This window comes from Rhinoraja longicauda, chromosome 37, assembly GCF_053455715.1.
Source record: "Rhinoraja longicauda isolate Sanriku21f chromosome 37, sRhiLon1.1, whole genome shotgun sequence".
Lineage (NCBI taxonomy): Eukaryota > Metazoa > Chordata > Chondrichthyes > Rajiformes > Arhynchobatidae > Rhinoraja > Rhinoraja longicauda.
In genome coordinates, this window is record NC_135989.1 from 7,645,751 (window position 1) to 7,664,489 (window position 18,739).

Sequence of the window (18,739 nt, forward strand, 5' to 3'; positions counted from 1 at the left end):
ACGGCTCGGCCGCGGGGCCTTCCATCGCACGGCGCGGCTCGGCCGCGGGACTTTACATCGCTGGTGCGGCTCGGCCGCGGGACCTAACATCGCCCGGCGCGGCTCGGCAGCGGGACTTAGTAGCGCACGGTACGGCCGCGGGGCCTTCAATCGCCCGGCTCGGCCGCGGGACTTTTCAGCGCCCGGTGCGGCTCGGCCGCGGGGACTTCCATCCCCTTGCGGGGACTGTGCGGGTCGGTCGGGGACGAGCTGTCTGTCCGTGGGCGTGGGGAAGAGATTGGAAGTTTTGTTGCCTCCATCACAGTGAGGGGGTGTTTGGAGTCACTGTGATGGATGTTTGTGTTGGGGTCATGTGTCTTGTGTTCTTTTTTTTTTGTGTGTGACTGCAATGTAATTTTGTTCGGTACCTCGGTACCGAATGACAAATAAAGCTCTGTATTCCTGTATTGTGAGGCAAACTAGGAAACAGCTCAAACTATATCCAGCAATGTGCACCAATTTGTAATTTATACTACATCTTTCTCATCACAAATTACAGAGTAATATTTACATTGATTTGACTGAAAACATGTCATTTTTCAAGAAATTTCTGAATCAATTTTCCACATATTTATCACTTCAACAAAATTAACTTTAAAGATGCCAGCTGTTTTCAATACTAACCCTTAAAAAATATTCAATTTTGACCTAACATTTTGCTTATAATGGCTACTGCTTCATTATTTAGAGTATATCTGCATTTAATAATTTTGAACCAAAACTCAAATTATGTTCTCATTGTTAACCCACATATCTAAGAATCCTGATAACTCAATATTTTCCTCCGTATTTAAAAATCCTTTTTATAAAATTTAAAATAAGAGCAAAGTTGTGAACTCATACATGATCCATGACCCACTACAAAATAGCTTAAAAAGTATGTAAAATCTTAATCCTATTAAAGATTATGTCTTTCAGTGAGACCCACAAAGTGGAAAGTATTAGATTACCCATTCTCCAATTCAACTAGTTCACATGGTTATCAACTTAGATATTCATCAATGCTCTCAGGCCACTGTTTTTTAATCAATTTGCCACCAGACTAGATATATACATAATACAGCAGATGCAAGGTATGTATGTTATAATACTACTCTAATTTACATCACCACAATACATCACATCTGCTCTGCCACTCTGCTTATTCCAGTAAATATTTAAATTTAGTTCAGTTCTGGACTCTGTTCTACATCAGAATTTAGCACGAATGATATAATTGAATGCATAATAAATGTTTTTATCATACATTTCAGAAAGATGATATTTGAAGATTCTGCTGGCTGAAGCCTACACTGATGGATATTTTATTTTCTAAAAATTTAAAGGGGTATTTCCTAGTTTTTAAATTAGATTGTTTAGTGCTTTCACAACTCAGAATAGTTGCTCATTATTTATGCAATTGGAAAAGTGCACATTATGTCAACAATAGGTGGCAGCTGTACAAATTGTAGCAAACATTTACAATGACTGTACTCAGCGTGCAGGTAAAAAAATAACACATACCGATGTGCAATTTCAAATGACAGGGAGACACATATAGACTTACCTCACCCATGACAGCAATGGGTGTTTCTCCCTTTGCCTGAGCCACTCGGTGTTCTATCAAATAGTACATGTATTCATCATACAGAAGGCGAATGAGATGAAAAGACCCAAAACTTGCTGCACTCCTTAAAGTCAAATCCCGAATCACCATTGAACTAGAATAAGAAGAGAAGCTGTTTCTGCAATCCCTTTATACATGTTTAAACTTGGAACACAGTCTTCAATTATTTATTTTTGAAGCCCTTAAGTATCCCGTATCATTCTCTCCATGATTTTAAAAAAAAGCAATGTATCAGGTGGATAAATAGCAAACCCCCCCCCCCCATGTATTTTTTAAGTGAAGAAGGATCCAAGTCTCAGAGTGCTGGCTTTTTCAATAAAAAAAAGTCAAAAACTGGTGATGTTGTAATTAAGATGGGGCGACCAGTGAAATAAAAATTCAACGAAAGTATTGACTGCCTTCCTGAATTCCTCAGATTCTATCTGATCTGCTGAGCATTTTCTGGCTTTATAGAGTTGCATGGACTATAGAAAGTTTTTTTTTTCCTGAACAAAAAGGACTTGAATATTTCCCCCTTTAAACTGCACGTGGGCTGGAGAGTTAATTAAATATAACTATTACTGTCATGATATTGAAACATATTGAAATGTCATCCCTTGTAGGATTCCTTCTCCTTTTGGGTGTTGAGCTTCAGCAGTGCAAGGACGACACCAGAAAGAAGAATAACTAACAAAAGATCATTGAAATTCAGATCCAATTTTGCATGCATTTTGTTCTAATTATGGGATAAGTGACTAGACTTTAATCATCAATTGCTTGTGAAGAACACAGGGGGTATCCCAAACAGTTTTAAAATTCATGTCTACCTTTCCAAACCATAAACTTGTGTCCACAAAATGCCACCAGTCACACCTGTGATTACACATTTACAGTTGAGGGTCAGTATTATTAAAAGTGAGGCAACATATTTACTGCAACCTAATAACTATGCTGATAGAATGGTGATCTTTCAAGAAGAATCGTTGTGCATGCTGCAGCACCATGTTTCGACACTGAATGAAACGTATAAACCTAATTGTCTGCTTCTGCTCACATGACTAAGACTTCACAACTTCTTTGAAATTTATTCACCAACGCTTCTCTGCTTTGAATGCTAAAGTATATGAAACAAAACTACACAGGATGAAAAATATCATTTTGTTTCATGTGCATTGATGACATATTCCAATTTAAATAACACAAATGGCGAGCTGGTTCTTCATGACTTATCGACCCTCATAACTTATATTTCGTTTGGGCAGTTTACACCCCAGCGGTATGAACATTGACTTCTCTAACTTCAGATAGCTCCTCTTTCCCTCTCTATCCCCTCCCCCTTCCCAGTTCTCCCACTAGTCTTCCTGTCTCCTACGACATTCTATCTTTGTCCCGCCCACTCCCCTGACATCAGTCTGACGAAGGGTCTCGACCCGAAACGTCACCCATTCCTTCTCTCCAGAGATGCTGCCTGACCCGCTGAGTTACTCCAGCATTTTGTGTCGACCCTCTTAATTAGATCCCTTAACAGTTTGCTCTGTGGAGATAAGCAGTATAAAGCCCACCTGTAGAAAGACCACTTGAGAAGGAATTGTTTGGCTGCTTTGGGAAAACTGGGGCAACCATGATATGGTTTGAGGACCTGGGTCACCACGCTGTCTAACCAAGATGCCCATTGCTCCAGGGAGTTCTGCTGCTGCAAAGTCATCTTAAAGTCCTGCTCCAGCCTTTGCACTATGCCATCCTCACAGCGACACACCCATGAAGCTTGCTCCTGGCAAAAACAATAAGACATTGTTATGTAAATTTTCTCATGAACTGCAGGTACTTCTCATGTGTTCCCAGAACACCAGTTGGACACAATGCGAGTGATGAATTAGAGAATGCTATCTGGATTATGTGAGCAGAATTAGTTATAACACAATTTTGATCCTGATCTAGAGAACCACTTAAGAGTTATTGACTTATTAAGAGTTATTGTGGAAATTGACAAACAGAAGAAAAGCTATCTCTGTTTCCATGTACCTTCCCCCACCACCCAGTAACCAGACACCATCCTCCCTGAAAAACAAAGCAGCCATTTTAAGAATGTAGAAACAGGGAACTATAGAGGGTGGTTAACAAAAAACACACACAAATGCTGTAGTAACTCAGCGGGTCAGGCAGCATCCCTGGAGAACATGGATAGATGACGTTTTGGGTCAGAACCCTTTTTCCGACTGAAGATGAGATGGATGAAGAAGTGTCCTGATCTGAAACATCATGTACCCAGAGATGCTGCCTGGACTGTTGAGTTACTGCAGCATTTTGTATATTTTGTTGCTATTTTAAGCTTCTATTGATACTTGTGGTTGTACAGCATGGAAACAGACCCTTCGGCCCAAATTGTCCATGCCAACCAAGATGCCCCATCCAAGTTAGTACTATTTTCCCATGTTTGGATAGTATCCTCCTAAACCATTCCTTTCCATGTACCTGTCCAAATGTCTTTTCAATGTTGTGATAGTACCTGCCTCAACTACCTCCTCTGGCAGCTCATTCATATACTTATCACCCTCATCATGAAAAAATTGCCCCTCAGGTTCCTATTAAATCTTTTCCCTCTCAGCTTGATCCCGTACCCTTTAGTGCTTGTTTCCCCTACCCAGGGAAAAACAGTATTTATCATTGGATATGAGAGTTGATTAAACTTTGCCATTTCTACACGCCTCTCCCAACAGGAGTCAATGGGATATGATGTCTCCCCAAACTAGGCACACTTAAGACCATATGAGATTCTCTTAACTCTGCGAGGGTCGAACACGAATCTTGCATTTGACGCAATGCTAATTACCTGAACATTAGCAAAATCTACTCGGTTTAGATCACTCAGCATCTGGTTAATCTGTGCAGTATTCTGCAAGACAGCACGGGCTGCCTGAGCAAGGTGGTTTAACGATGTGTAGCGCCTCAAAGTCTGTGCAAAGGCACTTGCTGCTGCCACCTGCAAAAGTTAAAAATGAATAGCACCGCGTGTTGCCGGATAACAAACGGTTTCCATTTTTTACAGACATCCATTAGTTGATATTTAAAAATCCACAAATCTCTCAATGTGATAGGCAACGTAGTTTAATGATTGGCATCAAAAGCATACAAGATTGAAAAGAATGATTAAATGCTAAAAGTGGAGGGAGGGGAATCAAGTTCTGCTATTCATAGAAATGATCCGTACAGACTTCGGATTTTGGGGGAATTTAATAATATTATGGGAGTTATAGAGTCATAGATTGATACAATGTGGAAACAGGCCCTTCTCGTCCACAGGCGCAACTCGTCCACACTGGCCCAACTCGCTCACACCGGCCAACAATGTCCCAGCTACCCTAGTCCCACTTGCCCGCGCTTGGTCCATAACCCTCCAAACCTGCCCTATCCATTTACCTGTCCAACTGTTTCTTAAACGATGGGATAATCCCAGCCTCAACTACCTCCTCTGGCAGCTTGTTCCATGCGTTGGGTCATATGTAGGTGTGTTCATAAGTCAGGAGTTCATAATCTACATCTACATCATTAATTACTTCACTGATAAAGTGAGTGGGCTCAGATTGTTTTTTATGTTTGCCAAATTTTAACCTCCTTTTCTTTTGCATTACATTGCACAGGAGAGATCTCAGAAACGTTTACCTTCACACGAACCATTTCTTCAGGCACATTCATCATAGCATTGGTTAACCAGCTTTCTAAACTTTTTGCAAAATTCCGAATTGCTTGAGTCAAGGCACCTGGAAATGAATTAACTGAAGTTAATCAATATGGAAAAGCATTTCATCATGCACAGTGGCTTCCGCATCACAAAACTCCAATCAGAATCTTTAAACAATATGAACAAATTATTTATTTTTCCTGAAATTACTTACTCGGGATAGGCCGCAAGACATCTGGGATTAGGATCTCCACCAGACCTTGGTAAAGCATGTTATCACAGTATTTCGTCCACTTCAGGGAGGGCTCATACTTACAGAGGACAACAAGGCATGACTTAGGGAGGCGTTTCTCAGCTTCATCATGACTGCAAAAAAGAAAGCAAAGACATGGGACAATTCTAACAAGCACACAATAATCCTTCGTTTCCCTTTTGATCCTAAAATCATTCAACACATTCTTAAAATCAAATCACAGTTGCAAAAAAAATATTGACCCGTTTGTTTTCAGTAGCTTTAGTTTTATTTTTATTCCTCTGAATGGACTTTTTAAAATTGAAACTGGATATAAAGTACCAGCTCTATCCAATTGAAGGTAATGTTGCCTAGAAATGTATTTTTGTTTAGCTATTTAGATAGTAAATCAGCTACTTAGCCATACCGGAGTGTTGTACTCTGCTTCGTCTGATGTTGATATTGTGACTGCAGAGGAATTTTTGGGCATATGTTTTCTTTTAAGAGAACATTTTTTCTCACTGGGCAAAACAAATTCTCACTGGGCAGCGGTAGAGTTGCTGCCTTACAGCGAATGCAGCACCGGAGACCCGGGTTCCATCCCGACTACGGGTGCTGTCTGTACGGAGTTTGTACGTTCTACCCGTGACCTGCATGGGTTTTCTCCGAGATCTTCGGTTTCCTCCCACACTCTAAAGATATACAGGTCTGCAGGTTAATTGGCTTGGTGTATGTGTAAATTGTCCCTAGTGTGTGTAGGATAGTGTTAATGTGCAGGGGGGGGGGGTCACTGATTCGTGAATATTGTTTTGTTATCACTCACACTGATAGTCCTGAGCCATCACTGGACTGGGAAGAATTGTATCGCCAGAATGTCTTCCACAAGGTTTCAACCAAAGTAAACTGCAAGTTTACCATCACATCCAAGATCGCCTATAGAGATTAAAGGAGAGTGGAATTAGAAATGTTTGTCTAAAACATTTAAGACAAAAATGTTATATCTTACAATATAAATCAGTTTGTAATAGCGTTAATTAAAACATTAACAAATTAGAAATATATTTATTTTATCTAGATTTATTAGTTAAAAAATAATTCGTTTATAAACTCCATAATTAGTTTATAATTAGTTTATAATAAACTCCAATACATCCAGAACTCCGCTGCCCGTCTACTCACCCACACCCCTGTCCTTTACAAGCTCCACTGGCTCCCCATCCCCCAGAGAATCCAGTACAAAATCCTCCTCATGACCTACAAAGCCCTCCATAACCTGGCCCCATCCTACCTGACTGACCTCCTCCACAGACACACTCCCACCCGTACCCTCCGTTCTGCTGCTGCTAACCTCCTGTCCCCCCCCATCCGGACCAAACTCAGATCCTGGGGGGACAGGGCTTTCTCAATCGCTGCTCCCACCCTCTGGAACTCACTACCTCAGACCATCAGAGACTCCTCCTCACTCACCACATTCAAAACATCACTGAAGTCTCACCTGTTCAGCACTGCCTTCAACCACTGACCGTCACCTCACCTTATTTTTCCTTTTCTGTTCGTTTACTTTTTTTTTTGTTGCTTTTCTATGTTTTAGTAAATCCTGTAAAGCGTCTTTGAGTTTTTAGAAAAGCGCTATACAAATGTAATGCATTATTATTATTATTATTATTATTATTATTATTATTTTAGGTGAAAATCTTATCTAGTTTGAGAACGTACCAAACTTTGTCATCCAGAACATTCTTGTTGATGATGGCATGGATATTATGGGCTTGACACATATTTTAGTAAAAATATTATCAGTTTGATCAGTTACGTTCCATAGGATCTCTCATTTTATCTCTGGACAACCTTACTTTTTGCTTTTTATTCCCTGTGTATTGCCAGGACACTCAAATCCTAATAATTTCCACCTAACCAGGCCAATGAAACACTTCTAAGTCCACTTGCACGTCCATTTTGTCTGCTGCCCTGAATATACTATTTCAGCTTTCATATTTTCTTGCTTTTGCATTCTGACCTTTTTATTTACCCTTCTTAGACTTTTCTTATTGTCACACCTTCCTTCCTTTCCACTTCTCTGAGGCACTCTAATCTCCATACCATGCTTTTATGTTCTTCAACCTTCCTACTGTGCACTCATTGTCTGAGGCTTGGCTTCCCCTTAGCCAAGCTCAGAGACTCCCCTGTCCACCTTCTGGCATTTTCCAAAGAAATACATTTATTAATACATCCATATCACTAGCAGTGCCAAGTGCATCGCCCTTCAGCGCCACAGGAGGCCGCTATTTGTATACATTGTGTATGTAAGCAAAGAATTTCACTGTGCCTAGTCACATGTGACAATAAAGTATTCCTATTCCTACTCTCTCACCAATCTCCCTGCCCAATATGCTTGCTGCTGCCTAATCTTAACAATTTCCATTGCTGTCTAATCTTAACAATCTCCATCACTGTCGATCCTGTGACTTTGTTAGCACTGGCCTTTGCACATCTCCCGCTACATTTCTTTTCCAATTAAACATGAAAGATCTGTGTCATCAAGACATTCTTGTTGATGATGGCATGGATATCATGGCCTTGACACAAATCTGGGTGGTGGCACTTTACCCTAAATGCATCCTCACTGGCTGGCTATATATATATATATCAGGTCGACACAAAATGCTGCAGTATCTCAGCAGGATAGGCAGGATCTCTGGAGAGAACGAATGGGTGACGTTTTGGGGCGAGACCCTTCCTCAGACTGACGTCAGGGGCCTCCTCCATTGTTAGACTGAGGCCCAGTGCAAATTGGAGGAACAGCACCTCATACCGTATTTTGCTTGGGCAGTTTAGACAATAGACAATAGGTGCAGGAGGAGGCCATTCGGCCCTTCGAGCCAGCACCGCCATTCAATGTGATCATGGCTGATCATTCTCAATCAGTACCCCGTTCCTGCCTTCTCCCCATACCCCCTGACTCCGCTATCCTTAAGAGCTCTATCTAGCTCTCTCTTGAATGCATTCAGAGAATTGGCCTCCACTGCCTTCTGAGGCAGAGAATTCCACAGATTCACAACTCTCTGACTGAAAAAGTTTTCCTCATCTCAGTTCTAAATGGCCTACCCCTTATTCTTAAACTGTGGCCCCTTGTTCTGGACTCCCCCAACATTGGGAACATGTTTCCTGCCTCTAACGTGTCCAACCCCTTAATAATCTTATACGTTTCGATAAGATCTCCTCTCAGCCCAGCGGTATGAACATTGACTTCTCTAACCTCAAATAGCCCTTGCTCTCCCTCTCTATCCCTCCCCCTTCCCAGTTCTCAAACCAGTCTTATTGTCTCCAACTACACCCTATCTTTGTCCCGCCCACTTCCCTGACATCAGTCTGAAGAAGGGTCTCGACCCGAAACGTCACCCATTCCTTCTCTCCAGAGATGCTGCCTGACCTGCTGAGTTACTCCAGCATTTTGTGTTTACCTTCGATTTAAACCAGCACCTGCAGTTCTTTCTTACACATTTATATATATATATCAGCATTTGCCTTCACACATAATTACAGTAATAGTGTGCCTTTCAGCAATAAATCATACTCTAGACTTTCCCTTACACCTATGGTACTTTCTCATCCTTTAATGATCTCACTTCCTTCTAACCCTTTTGTTGATAATGTAAAACCCTTGAACACTCATCTAAGTATAATAATCTTCTCACAAAGCTATCCTATACTACTTTCCTCCTCAGCCTTTGCACCAGGCAAATTTTCAATCACTGGTAATTGCAACTACCATTTTATGCACCTTGCCCTCTGCCCTAGAGTTTATTATCTTCATTAGCTCTTATTCGCTCCCAACTCATATTCTTAATCACTTGATTGACCTTGTCATTTCATCTTACCTCAGACAGTGCTCCCATTATCTCAATCAAAGAATTACTACCTTGAAGATGGACACAAAATGCTAGAGTAACTCAGCGGGTCAGGCAGCATATCTGGAGAGAAGGAATGGGTGTCGTTTTGGGTCGAGACCCTTCTTCAGGACTGGTCTCTACTCACGTTGTCTGTCCTTTCAATAGTATAACCTTCGGCTCTCCATTTGGCACGCTTCTGTATCCACCTTGATTCCATTTGATCAGTCTGAGAAGGATCACCCGAAACGTTACCCATTCCTTCTCTCCTGAGATGCTGCCTGACCCGCTGAGTTACTCCAGCATTTTGTGTCTATCTTTGATTCCATTTGTAATGCTTTAATCCTCATTAAATCCAGATCTGAAGACAGATCTCCCCAAAATATAAGAATGTCACAAATCAAAGCTTTGACAGTTATATTTGGTACATAAACTGCTTGTGGTTTTAATTAGATGTATTATGAATATAACAACACCTCGCAGTGCTCCCGATAAAGGTGCTGGAATGCCTTGACGTGTTCAATGGAGATACCGTCGGGTAATATCTTCCCCTGCAAGTCAATTTCAACAAACTCTGGTAGAGCCCGAGACGCATCTGAAATATATTCCACAATGAAGAATGCAAAAGTTAAAATGCTTGCAATCAAATCATTAAACTCTAAAAGGAGAATCTGAACACACTCGATCAATTGTCAAGCTCTTAACCATGACGGTGAGAATGCTAATTTTACAGTTCTGTAGTTGTAGATTTGAGTTCTTAAGCCATCCAATAATTGAACCTGTCAATTTCAAATATAAAAATTCAGAAATTGTTTTCACACCGTTAGATTAAACATCCAATTGGAAGGAGATATTAAGAGTTTGTACGAGTTGTGCTGCATTGTTTTTGGTCATTTTCAAAAAAGATTCATTTATTATCTTGGAGGTGTCAATAAGCATGACTTACAAATTGAGGTGCTTAAAGTTAGATCTAACCATGTAAAATTAATCTCCATTCGAAAGAAAAATATTGATAAAATATTTTCCAATGGATTGAACAACTATTAGTTGATAAACAGAGCACATTAATAAGGGTAGAGATCATTTGCATCAATGATCATCAGAGCATTATAGACAACAATCCTTTATATTGAAGATATACTCAAAATGCTGGAATAACTCAGCAGAGCAGGCAGCATCTCTGGAATCCATTATATCCTTTGGCTGTGATGAATACATACTTTTGCATTCCACCCCATCTATCTCTATTATTATCTCAACAGAGATGTCCACTGCTTTCCTTGATCCACTAAGTTATAGTGTAGATTTTCACCTCAAATAGATATCAATGAGATCACTAAGCAGTTCATGAAAATATATGGTATATGATTTTTAGCAATTTGTACTTCAGTGAAGTTCATCAAAGCCATCTCAAATGTCCCATTCTGCATCTCCACCATTACCTCTCATTAATGGAGCATTCTCTGGATGGCACAAACTTCAGCACAACAGTAAAATAAATGATAGATAGATACAAATAAGATTTAACAAAGATAAAAATAAAAGATTTGTTTTAACCGTGGGAAGAATGAGATAATGCAACATCCAGATAAATTAGTCAGTGAAACGGACAAAAGATTCTGGTTTTACTGATGAGCTGAAAATCGGTGAAAGCGTTACGATGTTCCCATTCGTGACTACCATAGCACTGCAATACAAAATCTATGTATTCCACCTGCAACAAAGGATGTAAATCAACTCCAGTAACTCACCCAAGAATTGCTGATATTGTTGCACTTGAGCACTGATATCTGACAGGCCACCTGCCTGCTGTTGCCCAACTCCCATGCCATTTGTCATCCCTTCCACCTTTTGAATTGGCTTGAGTCTGTAACATGGAGAAAACGGACTGAAATACAGTCCATTCCTTTATGGTCAAAGTAGCATTTTCCAAAAAAAGTTAAATATAGAACACGCCTTTTTTCCAGTGTTGACATTTGGTCCAGAATTGTGATCCAGAAGCAATTAATGCTCCAAATGGGACAGTCCATCATAAATGGTCTCTCAAACATCAACACTGATACCACAGTGACTTGGAAGTTAACATCTAACAAAGCTGTTAGAAGTGACATCTGCTGCTTTCACCACAACAAGTGGTGACAGAGACTTCAGGACACCAAAATGTCCAACATGGTGATGACAAAATGAATCATGGAATTTGGAATTCTTCATTCAAGAATGATATGATGCAACAAATGTTATTCTCTGAGGATCTGCAGAGGGGCATCAGCTTTACATCACCTGAATGACTGAAGGACCACGAAAGCAAATGAACGTAATGGCGTGCAATAATTTGCTTGAATAAGGACAGAAAGCAGCAAGGGAACAAAGAGAAACTTAGCAAGTGGCCAAAATAACGGAGAATAGGGTGTAATGCAGGGAATTATAAAACAATCTGTGTAGATCAGAGAAAGACAGGTTGCTGGGTCTAAATCCTGGAACTCCCTGCCCAACAGCACTGTGGAGTACCTTCACCATAAGGACCGCAGTGGTTCAGGGCAGCAGCTCACGAACAACGTCTCCAGAGCAGTTAAGGATGGGCAATAAATGCTGGCCTTGTCTGCGATGCCCTAATCCCCAAAATGAATTTTAAAAATCCTAAATGATAAAGAGACAAGCAGCAACGATGAAATAAAGAGATTTAGCAATCCATGAAAACAAATGATTAAATATTACCTAGATGTGCAGCAAAGTAATCAAATTAAAAGCAATTGAAGAGTTGACCATTACATTAAAAGAGTTGAAATTTAAGCTACTGTTTCACAAATCTGTGGTCAGACCTTAAATAGAATGCTTTTCTCAGTTCAAGCACCAGACGTAAGGAAATACAATTTGGCCTTAGTAGAAATACAGCATAAATTATGAGGACAGATAATATGAACTTAATTTGTATGCCTTTGGTTTTTTTAAGTTGACAGCTGTCCCAAATGAGATGTCTTAAATGAACAGAAATTTGTCAGGGTAGAAAATCGGCCTTTGTTACTCTCACATTAAAAGCAGGAAAAATGCTGGCATCTATGACAAAAGGATGTAACAATAGATATATTGAAAAGACTGGCCAGAGCAGGCATGGATTTATGAAAGGAAAATCATATTTGACTAATCTACTGGAGTTAAAGAACTCCAGTTTTTGGAGTTAACCATGCCAATTAAATAGATAGGAGTGAACCAGTGAATGCCATGTGTTTGGATTTTCAAAAGGCTTTTATAAAATTCTCAGTCAGGAGGTTGGTGGATGAGATTAAAGCACATGCAATTGCAAAAGGAAAAAAAATTGAACAGATAGAAAACAAAGAGTGGAAATAAACAGGCCATTGAAACAAAAAAAAATCTGGAGGTGCTTGAAATCCAAAATAAAAACAAAAAATGCTGCAAACACTCATCAGGTCAGGTAGTAGCTTTGGAAAGAGACGCAATTAACTTGACAAGATGATGAAGGGTCTCACATGCAAGAACTAGGAAAGAAAGTTTCTATTTCCACAGATACGGCTGAGTGTTTCCAATATTTCCTGTTGTTATAAACAGATCTTCATCAGATTGGCAGGCTGTGACCATGGGTACTGCAGAAGTTGGTGCTTGGGACTCAGTTATTTACAATCTTTGTCAACAATTTTGTTGAGGGGACCAAATGTTACGTTTCTAAGTTTGCTGATGATACAAAACTAGGAGGGAATGCAGGCAGGGAAGAGGGAATGGGCAAGAACACTGCAAATTGAATTTTATACAGAAAAGTGAGATTATCAATTTCAGTGCACAATACAGTGAATAACAATGTTATTATATTAAGGTAGTCCATGGGTTAAGCAATCCATCTGTAACAGAATGATTTCAAGCATTGTTCACAATCCTTCTCTATTGTATTAAAAAATATCACCTAAATCAAATCTCACTGAATGCAAAGTGCAGATACTGAAAGCTAATGGCTTTGATGCTACAATAAAGATTACTGGACTTCCTTAAGCATGTACCTTCTCATTAATCAGAGAAAACACAACTGGAACCACCGCCCTTGCATTTTAGCGATTGGTTGTTTTAAAACTATATACTTCCACAATCTGGATCAGTTGTAGATTCGAAATTGCCGCCTCTTCACCAGCAATACCATGATGGGATCTTTGCTTACTCACCTCTGCTTCTGTGTGAATGGCTGTTGTCTTATGGCCAAGTGTTGCTGATCCTCGATCAGTCGAATTAGTGGTGAGTTTGCTTTAATCCGAAGCCCATAGTAATGATACTTTGAGTTTCCCCTAAAAAAAATGAAGAAAAACATTTGATAGTCGTAATATAATTTCTTATAAAATGCATACAAGGACCTGGATGATCAACCGTGATTTGAGTCAGAAACATCAATTCAAGTCTTACATCTGTATACTAAAACTCTCGTTTGTTATCTTGTTTGTGACTGAACTTCAGCCAAAACGGTGCACGAAAGAGCGACAATTTTAGGCCCACCTTACTCACCATTGTCACTTTAGTGATAATGCAAGTAGTTTTATTGAAATCGATGTTATATTTTTAAAGTTATTCACATTTCAAAGTTTAAAAGGTGGGGAGGGGAGGGGAGGAGAGAGGAGGGAGGGGGAAGGGGGGAGTGGGGGAGAAGGGAGAGGGGGGTTGAGGAGAAAGCGGAGCGGGGGGGGGAGGACAGGGTGCTGCACCAATGCAGGAGAGGTTTGGGCCCAACGGGTCCACTTTGTCTAGTTATTCAATAAATCTGCCTTGCTCAGTTATGAGCCCAGAATGCACAGAGTTCACAACAGTGATATGAATCTTTGTGGAACATACATTTACCACACTGGGCCACATACACGCACTTTGCATATAATGTTGATTATTGGAAAGCAGGTCCAAACACTAGGTAAGAGTGTTGCACCTGGCATTAAGGGATCCATATATGGAACTCCTGGCTGCCCACCAGCACAAATGGTTTAATTTCTTGACCATGCAAACTGAAGCTTGCAAGTCAGTCAAAGGGCGGTTAAGGATGGCCAAATGCCAGCCTTCTCAGCAATGTCAACACCTCAAGAAACAAATTTTAAAGTAGGGGAGATCCATGCGGCTAACAGGCAAATTGCTACATGTCCTCTGAGAATCAGTATTTTCGTGTACATTTCCCAACAGGGGACAATTTCCAGGCCACAATATTTACATCTGCATTCTTGTGCAGATGAAATTCATAATAATAAATTAATCCCTCCGATCAATATGAACGTCAAACATTCCAAGTCATAAACTGACCAATGGCCAAAATGATTCTCAAAAACACCGTCAGTATTTGGTTTGCCTCTCCCTGAAATCAATCCATAACTACTGGGATAATTCCAAATCGAGGTAAGAAATAGAGTAAAGGAATGTAAATAAATAAGAATTCTGTTCTATTTGTGTGTTTAGTTTTGTAATTATTTCCTTCATTTTGCTTTTATTCTACTTTTCCTTGCATTTTTTAGAATTTCAAAACGTTCCAATATCCATTAATTTGCTATTTCACCCCCTTATTCAGTACTACACACATTAATCTTTACAAAAGTAAGATGCCAAGTTAAGTTAAGATTAATCTCATAATTTATCACAGTTTCCATTGATCACCCTTCGGTAAACCATTCTTAATTACTTTTGAAACTTTCCTAAGTTTAGGAGCAATATCTATTCTGGCCACACAGTGGTGCCACAGCACATTGCTAAAGTACAGAAACCAAAAGCGTGGCACTGCAGATGTGGAAATGTGAAATAATAGAAGTTTATATTAAGCAGATCTGAAGCATCTATGGAGGGAGGAACATTTCAGAATAATGACTTTTCTTCAGAACTGAGATGTTAGAAAATGAAATAAGTTTAAAATTGCGGAGAATGGGGAGAGGGGAAAAAGAACATAAGGAAAGGACTATAGTGTGGCAACAGTAGAGTTGCTGCCTAACAGCACTTACAGCACTGGAGACCCGAGTTTGATCCTGACTAGGTTCGTACGGAGGCTCTACGGTGCTGTCTGTATGGAGTTTGTATATGCACCGTGTGACTTTGTGCGTTTTTTCCGAGATCTTCGGTTTCATCCCACACTCCAAAGACGTAGAGGTTTGTAGGTTAATTAGCTTAGAATAAATGTAAATTGTCCCCAGTGCGTGTAGGATAGTGTTAATGTACGGGGATCGCTGGTCAGTGTGGACTTGGTGGGTCAAAGGGCCTGTTTCCGCGCTGTATCTCTAAACTAATCTAAACTATAATAGAATGAAGTGCAAGAGAAAGTAAGATACACAAGTCCACAAGATACACAATAGCCTCCTCTTGAATGTCACTAAAACAAAGGAGCTGATTGTGGACTTCAGAAGGGCTAAACATCCAAGGACGTACACGCCACTGGAGATAAATGGGTCTACTGTGGACAGGGTGAGCAGTTTTAAATACTTGGGAGTCCGCATCACAGAGGATCTGACGTGGGCAACGCACATTGCCGCACTGGTGGGTAAGGCTAAGCAGCGCCTTTACCACCTTAGACAATTGAGGAAATTCAGAGTGTCTCTGAGGATCCTTCATTGCTTCTACTCTGGCAACATTACAGTCTGGTTTGGGAACAGCTCTGCCCAGGACAGGATGGCCCTGCAGAGAGTAGTGCGTTCAGCAGAACGCACCATGGGAACTACACTCATCCCCCTGCAGGACCTATACATCAGGAGGTGCAGATCCAGAGCAAGCAAGATCATGAGGGACCCCTGCCACCCCAGTAACGGACTGTTCCAGATGCTACGATCAGGCAAACGCCTCCGCTGTCACGCTGCGAAAACGGAGAGGATGAGACGGAGCTTCTTCCCACAGGCCATCAGGACTGTCAACTTTTATAACCCCAGAAACTAAATTTTTGTCGACACTAATAGTAACTTATTAACTTTATTTATATGCTGTAACTGTAATTCTTTTTTGTGCACAACCCGTAGGCATTGCCACTTTCATTTCACTGCACAGTATGTGTATGTGACAAATAAATTTGACTTGACTTGACTTGACTCCTAATGGTGCTGATTGAAAGAGGGTGGGTAATGTTAGGTGAATAACAAAAGGTATGTTGAGAGGAGATCTAAATAGGAGATTTTGAGTGTAAGCTGAAACTCTAGCAAAGGATAGAAAAATAAAAAGACACTGCATGCCAGGAATGTGAAATTGTTATTTTTAATCTTGTGTCATCAAGGCTGTAATATGCCATTATAAAAAGAGGTGCGGTTCTACGAGTGTTTGTTGAGCTGAGTGTTGTCTTTTTCTGCCTTGATTCTGTTACCTGACTTTCTAGAGTAGGTATATAAAAAATATTAACACTGTTACAATAGTCAGTTTAATAATTAATACAAAATCACCAAATTGACAAGGCAAAGCAGCTACATCAGATAATTGTTTAGTTTAGTTAAGAGATACAGCGTGGAAATAGGCCCTTCGGCCCACCGAGTCTGCACCGACCAGCGATTCCCGCACACTAACACTATCCTACATGCACTAGGGATAATTCACAATTTTTACCAAGTTAATTAGCCTGCCACCCCAGTAACGGACTGTTCCAGATGCTACGATCAGGCAAACGCCTCCGCTGTCACGCTGCGAAAACGGAGAGGATGAGACGGAGCTTCTTTGTACGTCTTTGGAGTGTGGGAGAAAACCCGAGATCCTGGAGAAAACCCAAGCAGGTCACAGGGAGAACATACAAACTCCGTTCTTTTGGAATGGAAGCAAATTTGGAATGACATTGAACTGTCATTTTGATTAGAATAATAATGAGATGAGAAAAACTCAATAAATTATAATAACATTGACATGTTACCCCAATTAAATTTAATACTGACATTGTGAAGTAAAGATCTTTGATAATTTAAAGAAAATAACTGCAGGTGCTGGTACAAATCGAAGGTATTTATTCACAAAATGCTGGAGTAACTCAGCAGGTCAGGCAGCATCTCAGGAGAGAAGGAATGGGTGACGTTTCGGGTCGAGAACCTTCTTCAGACTGATGTCAGGGGGGCGGGACAAAGGAAGGATTATAGGTGGAGACAGGAAGATAGAGGGAGAACTGGGAAGGGGAGGGGAAGAGAGGAACAGAGGAACTATCTAACGATGATAATTTTAACTTCAGTTAGGAGGGTGAAAAACTGAAAGTAACAAATTATTTTATAACACTAGTCTAACCATTTTAAGTTTAACAAATGACTTTCAAAAGACAGTTTGGTCTGTAATTCCAAGCTTTGCTGAATACTCTGTGCAAATTTTAATGTAAGTGCTGACCTTGTGCCAAGTCTCCGAGTCCGGAGTCCCATAAATACTGATCGTATCAGTTTGCCAAATGAGGCAGCATTTACTGGCTCGAGTTTTTGTTCCTGACAGTGTAGCAGGTAGTGACAGTACAAAGTGCTCCGGGGCAAGCTAACTCCTTCCGCCGTTTCATAGTTATCCAATAACCACTGAACCTGTGCAAAAACAAAAAAGAATGGATTTTCATCATTTTGATATGTTGCTTCCTTGCAATATCATTTTATTGTAAATTTAAATTCAAGAAATCTAAATATTTAAAAGGGCTAATTCAACAATACAGTATTAAATGTATAATGTTAAACAGTGCAATTCCACAGAAGAGAATCTAAAGACAATTAATGCAAGAAGATATATTTTTGAATTTTATTTAAAATGCAGCATTCAAACAGTAATTTTAACAAGTAATTGATCTGCTGTCGCATTGCTAACGGCCAAAAGAGAAAATGAATTGGGATAGACTTGCGGACTGGGTCAAATATGGCATTACAGGTTTGTTATTGTAAAACCCTTATTTTAATTGATTCCATTGGAAATAAAAAATGCTTAGTTTCTAAAGCAAGTAAAATTTTATCGACAAGAAAATTGAACATTTGCCCCATTTTAAAATTTATAATTGTCACCATCTTTCTCTCCACAAATCTCTATTTTTCTCACTCTTTTTCGTTCTTTCTCGTTCTTCCTCTCTCCCTCATTCTATAAGCCTCTCCACCCATTGTCTCTTCTGCATAACTCCCTCTCTCTGCTCTGCCTGAAGGTACAAGATTCACATATACATTAATGGTGTGCCACTGTTTCTATTCACATTCATTTCTTAGGTACTTAAATGATACCTTCATATTAAAAAATAAATAAACAAAGCTCTCTGAAAGTGATCTACCCAGCATGCACAGTAATTTTGTCTTCTGCATAGTATTTATGTTCATTATAAATCAATTGCATGCACTGCGCAAACTGTTTGTGGTTTTTAGGTGTATTTTTGTGATATGTGTTATGTA

The 18,739-nt window shown here is 40.0% G+C and overlaps 1 protein-coding gene across 6 annotated transcripts in view; it reads right to left on the reverse strand.

The window, feature by feature from the left end:
- Positions 1–18,739, reverse strand: part of rfx1a (regulatory factor X, 1a (influences HLA class II expression)) — a 90,777-nt gene that overhangs the window by 11,203 nt on the left and 60,835 nt on the right. For 4 of the 6 annotated variants that reach the window (XM_078429235.1, XM_078429238.1, XM_078429239.1 and 1 more), the window contains 10 exons: positions 17,718–17,899; positions 13,589–13,708; positions 11,174–11,310; positions 9,899–10,017; positions 6,359–6,468; positions 5,518–5,669; positions 5,285–5,382; positions 4,455–4,604; positions 3,187–3,395; positions 1,586–1,739 (listed from right to left, as the gene is read on the reverse strand). In XM_078429235.1, coding sequence (XP_078285361.1) covers positions 1,586–1,739; positions 3,187–3,395; positions 4,455–4,604; positions 5,285–5,382; positions 5,518–5,669; positions 6,359–6,468; positions 9,899–10,017; positions 11,174–11,310; positions 13,589–13,708; positions 17,718–17,899 — 1,431 coding nt within the window. The remainder of the gene's footprint in view (positions 1–1,585; positions 1,740–3,186; positions 3,396–4,454; positions 4,605–5,284; positions 5,383–5,517; positions 5,670–6,358; positions 6,469–9,898; positions 10,018–11,173; positions 11,311–13,588; positions 13,709–17,717; positions 17,900–18,739) is intronic. The other 2 variants (XM_078429240.1, XM_078429237.1) reach the window with 1 other exon arrangement.